The sequence below is a fragment of the Larimichthys crocea genome, chromosome IX, assembly GCF_000972845.2.
Source record: "Larimichthys crocea isolate SSNF chromosome IX, L_crocea_2.0, whole genome shotgun sequence".
Taxonomy (NCBI): domain Eukaryota; kingdom Metazoa; phylum Chordata; class Actinopteri; family Sciaenidae; genus Larimichthys; species Larimichthys crocea.
Genome location: NC_040019.1, coordinates 13,675,994 through 13,687,322, shown reverse-complemented (window position 1 = coordinate 13,687,322; position 11,329 = coordinate 13,675,994). Strand labels below are relative to the sequence as shown.

At 47.5% G+C, this 11,329-nt stretch overlaps 1 protein-coding gene across 2 annotated transcripts; it reads left to right on the top strand.

Annotated features, from left to right (window-relative positions):
- Positions 1–93: 93 nt before the first annotated feature.
- Positions 94–9,902, top strand: ythdc1 (YTH N6-methyladenosine RNA binding protein C1). Of its 2 annotated transcripts, none has more exons than XM_027281930.1 (16): positions 94–411; positions 2,604–2,705; positions 3,162–3,466; positions 3,592–3,988; positions 4,096–4,158; positions 4,273–4,367; positions 4,479–4,587; positions 4,679–4,796; positions 5,668–5,752; positions 5,845–5,999; positions 8,074–8,153; positions 8,332–8,368; positions 8,575–8,614; positions 8,715–8,780; positions 8,864–9,061; positions 9,218–9,902. In XM_027281930.1, the coding sequence occupies exons 1-16, from the start codon at positions 384–386 to the stop codon at positions 9,404–9,406; spliced, it is 2,067 nt and encodes a 688-aa protein (XP_027137731.1). In that variant the 5' UTR covers positions 94–383; the 3' UTR covers positions 9,407–9,902. The 2 variants fall into 2 exon arrangements, with proteins under 2 accessions (XP_027137731.1, XP_027137730.1); XM_027281929.1 differs by lacking the exon at positions 94–411 and adding an exon at positions 1,818–2,246.
- The last annotated feature ends 1,427 nt before the right edge of the window (positions 9,903–11,329 follow it).

Sequence of the window (11,329 nt, the reverse complement as noted above, 5' to 3'; positions counted from 1 at the left end):
TGTCTGCCTATCTGTCTCTCTGCCTATCTGTCTCTCTGTCTGTCTGTCTCTCGGCCTATCTGTCTGTCTGCCTGTCTCTCTCTCTGTCTGTCTCTCTGCCTGTCTCTCTGCCTGCCTGTCTCTCTGTCTGCCTGTCTCTCTGCCTGCCTGTATGTACACTGGGAGCCGCTGTGTCTCCTCCGGGTCGACAGGTGGCGGTGTTCACCTGAACGCTGTTTCTGAGCCACGACACGAAGAAGAAAGTCCAGCAGGCTCTCTCCGCCATCTTCTGTCTTTGAGCTGCTCTGCTCTGTTTTGTCTCATTATTTCGACTTTAAATTAAACAAACGTGTGTTGTCTGTAGTGATACCTGCCCACGAGACAGGAGCACGTCACAGGCTGTGATGGCGGCCGACCGGCGCGAGGACAAAGGTGAGGCACGCGCTTTGTTAGCCGCTGTTAGCTCTTTGCAGTAGCATGTCGGCTCTCTTTGTTGTGCTGACGGTCGGTGGGTTAGTGTAGGTCGGTTAGTGTTCGTCGGTTAGTGTAGGTCGGTTAGTGTTCGTTGGTTAGTGTAGGTCGGTTAGTGTTCGTGGGTTAGTGTAGGTCGGTTAGTGTTCGTTGGTTAGTGTAGGTCGGTTAGTGTTCGTTGGTTAGTGTAGGTCGGTTAGTGTTCGTCGGTTAGTGTTTGTCGGTTAGTGTAGGTCGGTTAGTGTTCGTCGGTTAGTGTTTGTCGGTTAGTGTAGGTCGGTTAGTGTTCGTTGGTTAGTGTAGGTCGGTTAGTGTAGGTCGGTTAGTGTTCGTGGGTTAGTGTTCGTCGGTTAGTGTTCGTCGGTTAGTGTAGGTCGGTTAGTGGTGGTTAGTGTTCGTCGGTTAGTGTTCGTCGGTTAGTGTAGGTAGGTTAGTGTTCGTCGGTTAGTGTAGGTCGGTTAGTGGTGGTTAGTGTAGGTCGGTTAGTGTTCGTCGGTTAGTGTAGGTAGGTTAGTGTTCGTCGGTTAGTGTAGGTCGGTTAGTGTAGGTTAGTGTTCGTCGGTTAGTGTAGGTCGGTTAGTGGTGGTTAGTGTTCGTCGGTTAGTGTAGGTTAGTGTTCGTCAGTTAGTGTAGATTGGTTAGTGGTGGTTAGTGTATGTCGGTTAGTGTAGGTTAGTGTTCGTCGGTTAGTGTAGGTCGGTTAGTGTTCGTCAGTTAGCGTTCGTCGGTTAGTGGTGGTTAGTGTTCGTCGGTTAGTGGTGGTTAGTGTTCGTCGGTTAGCGTTCGTCGGTTAGTGGTGGTTAATGTTCGTCGGTTAGTGGTGGTTAATGTTCGTCGGTTAGTGGTGGTTAGTGTTCGCCGGTTAGTGTAGGTCGGTTAGTGGTGGTTAGTGTTCGTCGGTTAGTGGTGGTTAGTGTTCGTCGGTTAGTGGTGGTTAGTGTTCGTCGGTTAGTGGTGGTTAGTGTTCGTCGGTTAGTGGTGGTTAGTGGTGGTTAGTGTTTGTCGGTTAGTGTTTGTCGGTGTTTGTCGGTTAGTGTTTGTCGGTTAGTGTTCGTCGGTTAGTGTTTGTCGGTTAGTGGTCGTTAGTGTTTGTCGGTTAGTGGTCGTTAGTGTTTGTCGGTTAGTGGTCGTTAGTGTTTGTCGGTTAGTGGTCGTTAGTGTTCGTCGGTTAGTGGTCGTTAGTGTTCGTCGGTTAGTGTTCGTCGGTTAGTGTTTGTCGGTTAGTGTTTGTCGGTTAGTGTTTGTCGGTTAGTGTTCGTCGGTTAGTGTTCGTCGGTTAGTGTTCGTCGGTTAGTGTTCGTCGGTTAGTGTTCGTCGGTTAGTGTTCGTCGGTTAGTGGTCGTTCGTGTTCGTCAGTTAGTGTTCGTCGGTTAGTGGTTGTTAGTGTTTGTCGGTTAGTGGTCGTCGGTTAGTGTTCGTCGGTTAGTGGTTGTTAGTGTTCATCGGTTAGTGTTTGTCGGTTAGTGGTCGTTAGTGTTTGTCGGTTAGTGGTTGTTAGTGTTCGTCGGTTAGTGGTCGTTAGTGTTCGTCGGTTAGTGTTCGTCGGTTAGTGTCCGTCGGTTAGTGGTCGTTATTAACGGACACGTTACTTAGTTACCGGTGACTAGTTAGCAGTTTGGTTAACGGCAGCTGTTTGCGCCCAGAGCCCGACAGTCCGGTACCGAACACACCGATTTAAATACAAACAGGCTGTTTATAATGTTCGGATGGGTTCGGCCTGTGACAGATGATCCATAATAAAGAAGTCCCACATGCAGTTAAACAGATATCACGGTCATGTTTTTACTTTTTGTTGGGTAAATAACCAATTTTAATAATAATTATTGATCCAAGAGGTGATGACACATTCATCAATTATAATAAAGCTTAACTGTAAAATAGATTTTAATGTGACAAGTTTAAACCAAGTCCAGTACGGACTTACAGGTACCAGACACTATCAGCGACGTACAGGTACCAGACACAATCAACGACTTACAGGTACCAGACACAATCAACGACTTACAGGTACCGGACACTATCACCGACTTGCAGGTACCGGACACTATCACCGACTTACAGGTACCGGACACTATCACCGACTTACAGGTACCGGACACTATTGTGTTGCTGGTTGTCCTGTTGATATAAATTGTTGCGTTGCTGTTCTTCAGATGGAGAGCTGAACGTTCTGGAAGATATTCTGACTGAAGCTCCAGATCAGGATGATGAGCTGTATAACCCTGAGACTGAACGAGACATCAGTGATAAGAAAGGTACACCTGTGTGTAGCAATGATAGTAGTACTGATGGTAGTACTGATAGTAGTACCTATAGTACTGATAGTACTGTTAGTAGTGCCTATAGTACTGATAGTAGTACTGTTAGTACTGATAGTAGTACTGATAGTAGTACTGTTAGTAGTGCCTATAGTACTGATAGTAGTAACGATAGTAGTACTGTTAGTAGTGCCTATAGTATTGAGAGTAGTACTGATAGTAGTGCCTATAGTACTGATAGTAGTACTGTTAGTAGTGCCTATAGTACTGAGAGTAGTACTGATAGTAGTACTGTTAGTAGTGCCTATAGTACTGATAGTAGTACTGTTAGTAGTGCCTATAGTACTGATAGTAGTACTGTTAGTAGTGCCTATAGTACTGATAGTAGAACAGCTGATGTTAATGAAATATGGTTGGCTCTGTGTTAACTAAACCCTCTGTTTTGTCTTTCAGGAACAAAGAGAAAGAGTGAGCGCTCTGACAGCCAGGACCTCAAGAGGCTCCGCCCCTCGTCTGGCCACGCCCCCTCCAGGTCCTCTTCTACTAATAAGAGAGCCCCGGGTCCACCTCTTCCATCCTCTTCGAAGAAGGCGGCATCCAGCCCTCGTGGCCGGCATGCTGCTGCTACCAGTAGCTACCGACACGAATACTATGAGGAGCGAAAGGGACGGCGAGGAGCCCGCGAGGCGACCAGGAGCCGCGGAGGAGAGGAAGTACGACGCAGAGAGTCTCAGAGAGGTCTGGAGGGTCTGACTCAGGTATTCATATCACCAGTACTACCACCATTACTTCTTACAGTACACATACAGTACAAAGCATTCCTTCACAGCCAATCAGCTTTCAGTTTGACAGCTAATCACGGTACTTTTCTCTTTGTCTTTAGAAGTTGCGGCGTGATGAGCGGCGGACAAGCCCCTCCCCTCATGAGGAGGACAACCAATCAGAGGATGAGGCAGCAGCTGAGTACGGCTCAGAAGCGGGTTCAGGAAGCTCCTCCCCCGCTGCCTCCCATGTAGAGGAAGAAGAAGATGACGATCAGGAGGAAGAAGAGGAGGAGGAGGAAGAGGAGGGCATGGAGGAAGAGGAGGAGGAAGAGGAGGAGGAAGGAGAGAAGGAGGAGGAGGAAGAAGAGGAGGAGGAAGAGGAGTATGAGCGTCGTGGAGGTGAGGGGAACGACTACGACACTCGCAGCGAGGCTGGCGACTCGCGTTCCGCCTCCTCTGTCAGCTTCTCTGATGACGGCGAGTCAGTGCACTCAGGCTCCGCCTCCGAAGCCTCAGGTAACTATGACAACATCATCACCTGAAACTGCGTAGTTTCAAGCTGTTTCTTGCATATTTAATGAGCTCCACTCTGATTCTTGTATTCTGTGCTTTTATTTTGAAAGGTTCAGAAAAAAAGCGGGAAAAGCTGTCATCGTCGGTCCGAGCTGTTCGCAAAGGGATGGAGAGTAAGGCGGCCATTTTGATTATACATTGGTTTATTTGTTTAAGTTTAGTGCAGCTAGAGTACCGAGGTAATGTGATTACTTCCAGCATTACAGCTCCTTCCTGTGTTGTTTCAGATCCAACCAGTAAACTTCGTTACATCCTGCGAGACGCTCGATTCTTCCTCATAAAGAGCAACAACCACGAGAACGTCTCGCTGGCCAAAGCTAAGGTAAGCTAATGTTTACACGTATGTTTACACACCACATACGTATGGTTTGCATGATTACATACTACATGTATGTTCACCCATGATGTCTGCTGTATGTTCCGATGTTTTCAGGGTGTTTGGTCGACGCTGCCGGTGAATGAGAAGAAGCTGAATGCAGCTTTCCGCTCGGCTCGGAGCGTTGTCCTCGTCTTCTCTGTGAGGGAAAGCGGCAAATTCCAAGGTTAGAAAATGGATTGATTGTCTGTTTGATTCTTTCAGTATTTGTCTTTGTGTGTTTGCTGTCACAATTTTAATCTTTGTCTCTGCGGCAGGTTTTGCTCGTTTGGCGTCAGAGTCTCATCATGGCGGCTCTCCGATTCACTGGGTTCTTCCTGCTGGGATGAACGCCAAGATGCTGGGTGGAGTTTTCAAGATCGACTGGCTCTGCAGGTAAACAGTGACAAACGAGTGGTTAACGGGAAGCTAACCGGTTTATCTGACCATCATGTCACCACAGTCAGACACTAAAGGGTTGACATCAGAAGAGCTGTCTCCTGTCTCTGATGGAAAATGTCGGTTTGAACAAAATCAGACCGGTTCAAGGTTGTGGACCGGACTAGACCGATAAAACCGAACAGTCCACTGACCTCAGACTGGGAGGAGCTCGCTGAACCACAGCACCTGCACGGTCCTGAGGTCTCCACCCCTTCAGGTGCGTTTCGCAGGTCTGTGAGGAGATCCAAGAGAATGTGTTCCGCTCTGCTTAAACAAGGACAGAACCACAGAACCTCCACGAGAAACCTGAGGTCCAAACAACACGTGGACGGCCTGGACAGACCCCCAAGCCGCCTTGTACCTGCTTCACCATCTTCAGCTTCATCTGGTTACCATGGCAACAACATGGTCTGTTTCCATGTGCACAGCGCCCCCTATCATGGACCAGGGCCTCAGCCAGATGTTCCCATTTCACCTGACTACTTGTTTAGGTGTACAAGGCCTGTCTGGTTCAGTCACCCCCGCTCAGGTTTCACCACCTGACCTATCCTCCAGCATGACCATGGAGCCAGTGCCAGCTTTGTCTCCAGGACCAGAACCAGAAACTCCTGAAGAGTACTCTGCTGACACACTGTGTCTTTGTCCTGATCAGCGGTGCTCAGCCGGGGTCACATCAGTGTCCTGACCCTGTGCACCATGTGTTGGTGGTCCAATGGGAGCAGGTCCGGTCTGGCCTGGACTGGACTTTGTTCCTGTATGACTCGTGTTATATGAAGTGACATACATCACATCTCTGCAGGCTGCCTCACACTTTGTCCTTTTACAGGAGGGAGCTTCCTTTCACGAAGACGGCTCACCTGTCCAACCCCTGGAACGAACACAAGCCCGTCAAGATTGGACGTGACGGACAGGTAAGTTCACAGCTTCTTCTGGTTCTGTCTTTAAATAGTTCTTTCAGTGTTGTCTGAATGTTTTTGTGCTGAACTCTTGAATCATCTTCCAGGAGATTCAACCGGACATCGGCGCTCAGCTCTGTGCACTGTTCCCATTGGACGAGAGTGTGGACGTCCACCAGGTGGCTCGCCGAGTTCGTCACAAGCGCCGGACGCCGTCGGAGCCGCGGCCTCGAGGCCGACCGCCACAACGAGAACCGGGAAGGTTAGCCAATCACCAAGCTCCTCCTCCCGCTTCCTGTTCTTCTTCTCCTGCTGCAACCATGGCGCCACCTGCTGTCGGACGACGGAGACGGCCGCTGTCTTTAGCCGGCGGCTAGCTATCCCGTGGCTAGCGTTGCTGGTTCTGTTTTTATTTCCAGTCTGGAGTTTTCACGGATCGCCGCATCGCTCTGCGTCAGGGTCAAAGTCAGGCAGGAAGTTAAAATCATCATTAGGTGATCCTCGTTAGCGGCTCACAGATGATTTGTCAGTTTAATAATTAAGTTGGCATCAAGTTTAATTAGCACATCTTTAAGTTTAGGACAGGAGAACTTCAATTTTTCTTTCTTAAAACTTTTAGTTTGTTTTGGAGTTTAAATCTTTCGAGCTGAGATAAAAATTAAATTTTTAAAATTTTGTTGTATTTAAATTTTCTGCTTTGAAGCTCTTTTTCTTTGCAGGAGCTTCAGACTTCGTAAATGTTTAGCTGGACTGTGGCTGACCCTTTCAGAATAAAAGCATAAAGGACGAGCGTCACTGGCTGGACTGACGGTGGTTGAGGTATAGAACAGATAAAGTGAGGGACTGAGCGCCCGGCGGACTGGTTCTGGTTCTTTGAGAAGGTGGTGCGGTTTGGTCAAGCAGGGGGCGTAGCCTCCGGACTATATCCAATGAGATGGTGTGATGTGTCGTAGAGGGCGGGGTTTCCTCGCTTGTTCAGAAATGGTCAAATTACAGAAAAGATGGACTCGATTTTAAATTAAATAAGATCCCTGTGGACTGAATAATTGATGCCTCCGCCCCCTCCCCCACCCTCCATAAAGGACAGTTATAACCCCGCCCCCTCCCCCAGCACACACACACACACACACACACACACACTGAATCAGGACTGAGCTGTTGGTGTGTTGATTTGTGTGCGTCTCTATGAACTGAATATAAAGTGTGTGTGTTGAAGAGGAGGGAGACGACGGAAACACCAGACACGTTTTCTGGTTTCTGTGTAAGGACTGTGGCTGGTCTGGATGGGGCTGGGCTGGGCTGAAAGGGGTGGGGCTTTATGTATTGAGTGACAGGACTGCACCATCATCATCATCATCATCACTCCCCTCCACCCTTTCAAAATAAGAGGGTTTATTTAAAAAGCCTTTAACGGACTGATGAGGAGAAAAACTGTTTTTTAAATCAAAGTGTTGTTGACAGTCAAACAGCCTCTTCCACATTACTACAGAAGCGGTATGTTGTCCTCCACAGGCTTCTTCTTCTTTGTTTGTTTGTTTGTGTGTATGAAGTGATGCTTTTATTTTGGCATCGAATTTTAGAACAGGAAGTACTTTCTGGAAAACTGGATCTTCGGAACATCGACAACTTCAAAAAAAGGAGAACCAGTAAGAACAGACAACAGAGTACAGACGGAGCACAGACGGACCAGCAGGCAACAGACGGAGCACAGACGGACCAGCAGACAACAGACGGAGCACAGACGGATCAGCAGACTACAGACGGACCAGCAGACAACAGACCGAGCACAGACGGACCAGCAGACAACAGACGGAGCACAGACGGACCAGCAGACTACAGACGGATCAGCAGACTACAGACGGACCAGCAGACAACAGACGGAGCACAGACGGACCAGCAGACAACAGACGGAGCACAGACGGACCAGCAGACAACAGACCGACCAGCAGACAACAGACCGAGCACAGACGGACCAGCAGACAACAGACCGAGCACAGACCGAGCAGCAGACAACAGACCGAGCACAGACGGACCAGCAGACTACAGACGGACTACAGACTGATCAGTAATCAGGACCAGTCGATGAATTGATTGGTGATTGGTTGGTGTTTCAGATGTCTGATTGAACAGTTCAATTTAAACAGGAAGTAGTGACACGTCTCACCTGGATGACTCAGAACCTTCATGAAACCTCACGTTAGATAAACATTACATAAACGTTAGAAACAAACATTCTTCAAGTTTGAGCTGTGTGTGTGTGTGAGTGAGTGTTTGTTTGTGTGTGTGTGTGTGTGTGTGTGTGTGTGTGTGTCTTACTTGTCAACTTGTCTACGTAGGCGTCGCCCTGAAGAGTACGACCTCCACGGCAGGAAGCGACCACGAGCCGACGGTCCGCCCGACTTCAACCAGCGAGCAGGTCGTTAATCTGAAACCCTCACGTTGTTATGACATCACAGACACTGTTATGACATCATAACTCTCATAACTTTGTTTGAAAACAGGTTTAAATGTTGAAAAGTGGTTTTAGTTTGAAGTGGATGGCTGCTCAGATGGTTTGAAGTCAAATGTAACAGAATAATTTATTTTATTTTCAGGTTTCATCCAGGACCTACGTAACCAGCCAGTGGACAGGTGAGATACACCCCATAACTCACCTGCATGCAGCAACACCATCAGTGACAAATGAATTACTTAATTAGGTTTATTTTGAGTTCGACAGTTCATACATCTGTTTAATCTGCAGATAACATACAGCATATATATGTATATAATCATATGTACACTCTACATATATGTCAGATAATCTACAATATAATGTGTGTTTGTTTTTTTTTTAGGCGATTCTCCAGCGTGAGACGAGACGTGTTTCTCAACGGGGTGAGTCATATTAGCATGTTAGCATGTTAGTTCGTGTGTGTGTGTTCAGGTGTGTGTGTGTGTGTGTTCAGGTGTGTTACCTGTGTGCTTCTTGTTTCAGTCATATAACGACTACATGAGGGATTATCACCACAGCGTCGGTCCTCCGGCTCCATGGCAGACTCTGGTACGTCCCTGTTATTGATCGCTGGTCGACCAGCTGACCGACCGTACACTGTCCTAATGATGATGTCATTTACCTCTCATTAGGCGGCGTATCCCGGCGTGGAGCAGCCACCCCCTCACCACCCCCCCTACTACCACCACAGCCACCACCCCGCCCGCCCCCCCCCCCACCAGGCCTACCATCACCACCACCACCCCCCCCTGCCTCAGCATGAGGCTCCACCCCCTCGCTTTAGAGACAAGCAGCGAGCGCCGCAACACCGCGCCTTCACGTCCAGCCCGGTGAGTGAGTGTGTCTGTCTGCGGATTTCCTGTCTGTCTGTCTCTCTGTGGACTTCCTGTCTGTCTGTGTGGACTTCCTGTCTGTCTGTCTCTCTGTGGACTTCCTGTCTGTCTGTCTGATCTGTTCCTTCTCATGTTTTTTTTCCCATAATGCAGCACGACTATGACATGCGCGTGGACGACTTCCTGCGGCGGACACAAGCGGTGGTGAGCAGCCGTCGTGAGCGCGAGCGGCAGCGTGAACGTGAGCGTGGTGGACCACGCCGTGAGAGAGAGAGGGAGCGAGCAAGGGACAGAGAGCGAGAGAGAGAGAGGGACAAGGAGAGGGGGCGGTATCGCAGGTGATCTGATGATGTCACATCCTGTCAGCCTGCAGAGGCTTTTATTTTGACAGTCAGCATTGGCTTCCTGTTTTTTGTTCTGAATAGAAAATGAGACGTGATGACATCGTTTTTTATGTAAATAAAATATTTAAAAAATAAAATACTGGTGTTTTTTTTTTTTAAACTTATTTTGATGATCTGCGTAAAAAGGGAAGTGACATCACAGAACAGGGACACGCCTGTTACAACTCCGTCATACATGTTTGTGCACATCATGATGAAATCTTCACACTTAATTTCCCAGAATTCTCTATGAGCAGTCTGAACGACCCAACACAAGGGTCGCATGATGACGTATTTCTCTGAAACATTGCTTCTTTTATTGTGAAAGGTTGGACAGACTTCCTGATTTTATTTTTTGTTTTTTGAGTTGGTTGTTACCATGGTGACCAAATGTCCACCTGATCAGTCTTGTGTTGAGCAGCAGGTTAAACTGATGTGTTCAGTCTCAGTATTATTTTGAAAAGTGAAAACCGTTTCCTGTTTTTGTACCAAATAAAATCTTGAACTTTTTTTCTCCTGACGGATGTTTGAGTTTCTGTGTCAGAATAAAAGGTAATCTGATTACTGTTGTTTCTATGGGGAAAAAAACAGCAGACAAACAAATTTAAAGATTTTATTTAAATTTTGTTGAATTTATTTTTAGACAAACACGTATGAAGATATAAACACATAAGAGCATGTATAAACAACACGCACAAACATACGATCATGGTTGAATACATGAGATTCTATTTCAGCAGGAAGTCAGGGCTTTTATTGTGAAATGATAGAAGAATCAAATGAAAGCAATGAAACTTCCTGTGAGGTCACCTCGACTCGATGATCAATAAATATAATTGGCTGTTGTCAACATAACAATGAAAGTTAATGGATGATTCCTAATAATTCAAGGAGTTTTATTGTCATTACAGCACATGTAAAAACATGCGATGAAACGAAATTGGTTTCCCCTGGTCCCGGAGCAGCCCGATATCAAATATATAATAACAGGTGTTCCACTTCCTGCCTGTAGTCAGACTTCTTGTTGTTAGCGATTCTTCCAACCACAGCTGTGTCATCTGCGAACTTCACGATCAGACAGCTCGGATGTCTCTCTCTGAGCAGTCGTGTGTGAGCAGAGTGAACCGAAGGGGGCTCAGCACACAACCCTGGGGGGAGCCTGTGCTGAGGGTTATGGCTGAGGAGGAGACGTCATGGATCTTCACAGACTGCGGCCTTTTCGTTAGAAAGTCCAGGACCCATTTGCAGAGGGTAGAGCTCAGTCCCAGTAATAATAAGTGTGATCAGTTCCCAGTAATGTTCCCTATATAAACTGAAGAGAAGTGGTCCTAGTACAGAATCTTGTGACAAACTTTGGTATGCATGGAGGATTCATCATTGACACAAACAAACTGAGATCGATTGAAGAAATCGACTTAAACCAGCTCAGTGCTGTGTAACCGGATGTGATGGTCAATGGTGTTGAATGCAACCATTGATCTGTTTATGAGAGGACCACCACCTGAACACAGCAGTCAATGGAGCCCACATAATGTGTTTTAATTAGGGCCCGAGCACGCGGTGCGAGGCCCTATTGAATTTCGTATGTTTATTATTAGGGCCCGAGCACAGCGAGGCCCTATTGTATTTCGAACGCTGAACAAAGTTGAAGAGTAAATCGCATTTTCCACAGCCCATATCCCCCCGAAAACTCACGAAAATTTGCCTACCCCCCAAATGGCAGGCGTAAAATTACGTATTTTGGAGGTCTCACGCATGCACACGCGCATACGCCTCCAGAGCCCCACCTAGGTGCGCGTTTTTGCCGGTGCCCCTCGCCACGGTTTCGCCCACGTGCACGAAACTCAGTGGGAGTATGTAACATGCCCAGACGCACAAAAAA

What these genes read in the sequence shown, in the direction of transcription:
- ythdc1 (XM_027281929.1), top strand. Translation starts at nt 2,177, where the DNA reads ATGATCCATAATAAAGAAGTCCCACATGCAGTTAAACAGATATCACGG. An exon ending in AAGATCGACTGGCTCTGCAG is followed by an intron (nt 4,797 to 5,667) that starts GTAAACAGTGAC and finishes GTCCTTTTACAG; the next exon opens with GAGGGAGCTTCCTTTCACGA. An exon ending in CGTAACCAGCCAGTGGACAG is followed by an intron (nt 8,369 to 8,574) that starts GTGAGATACACC and finishes TTTTTTTTTTAG; the next exon opens with GCGATTCTCCAGCGTGAGAC.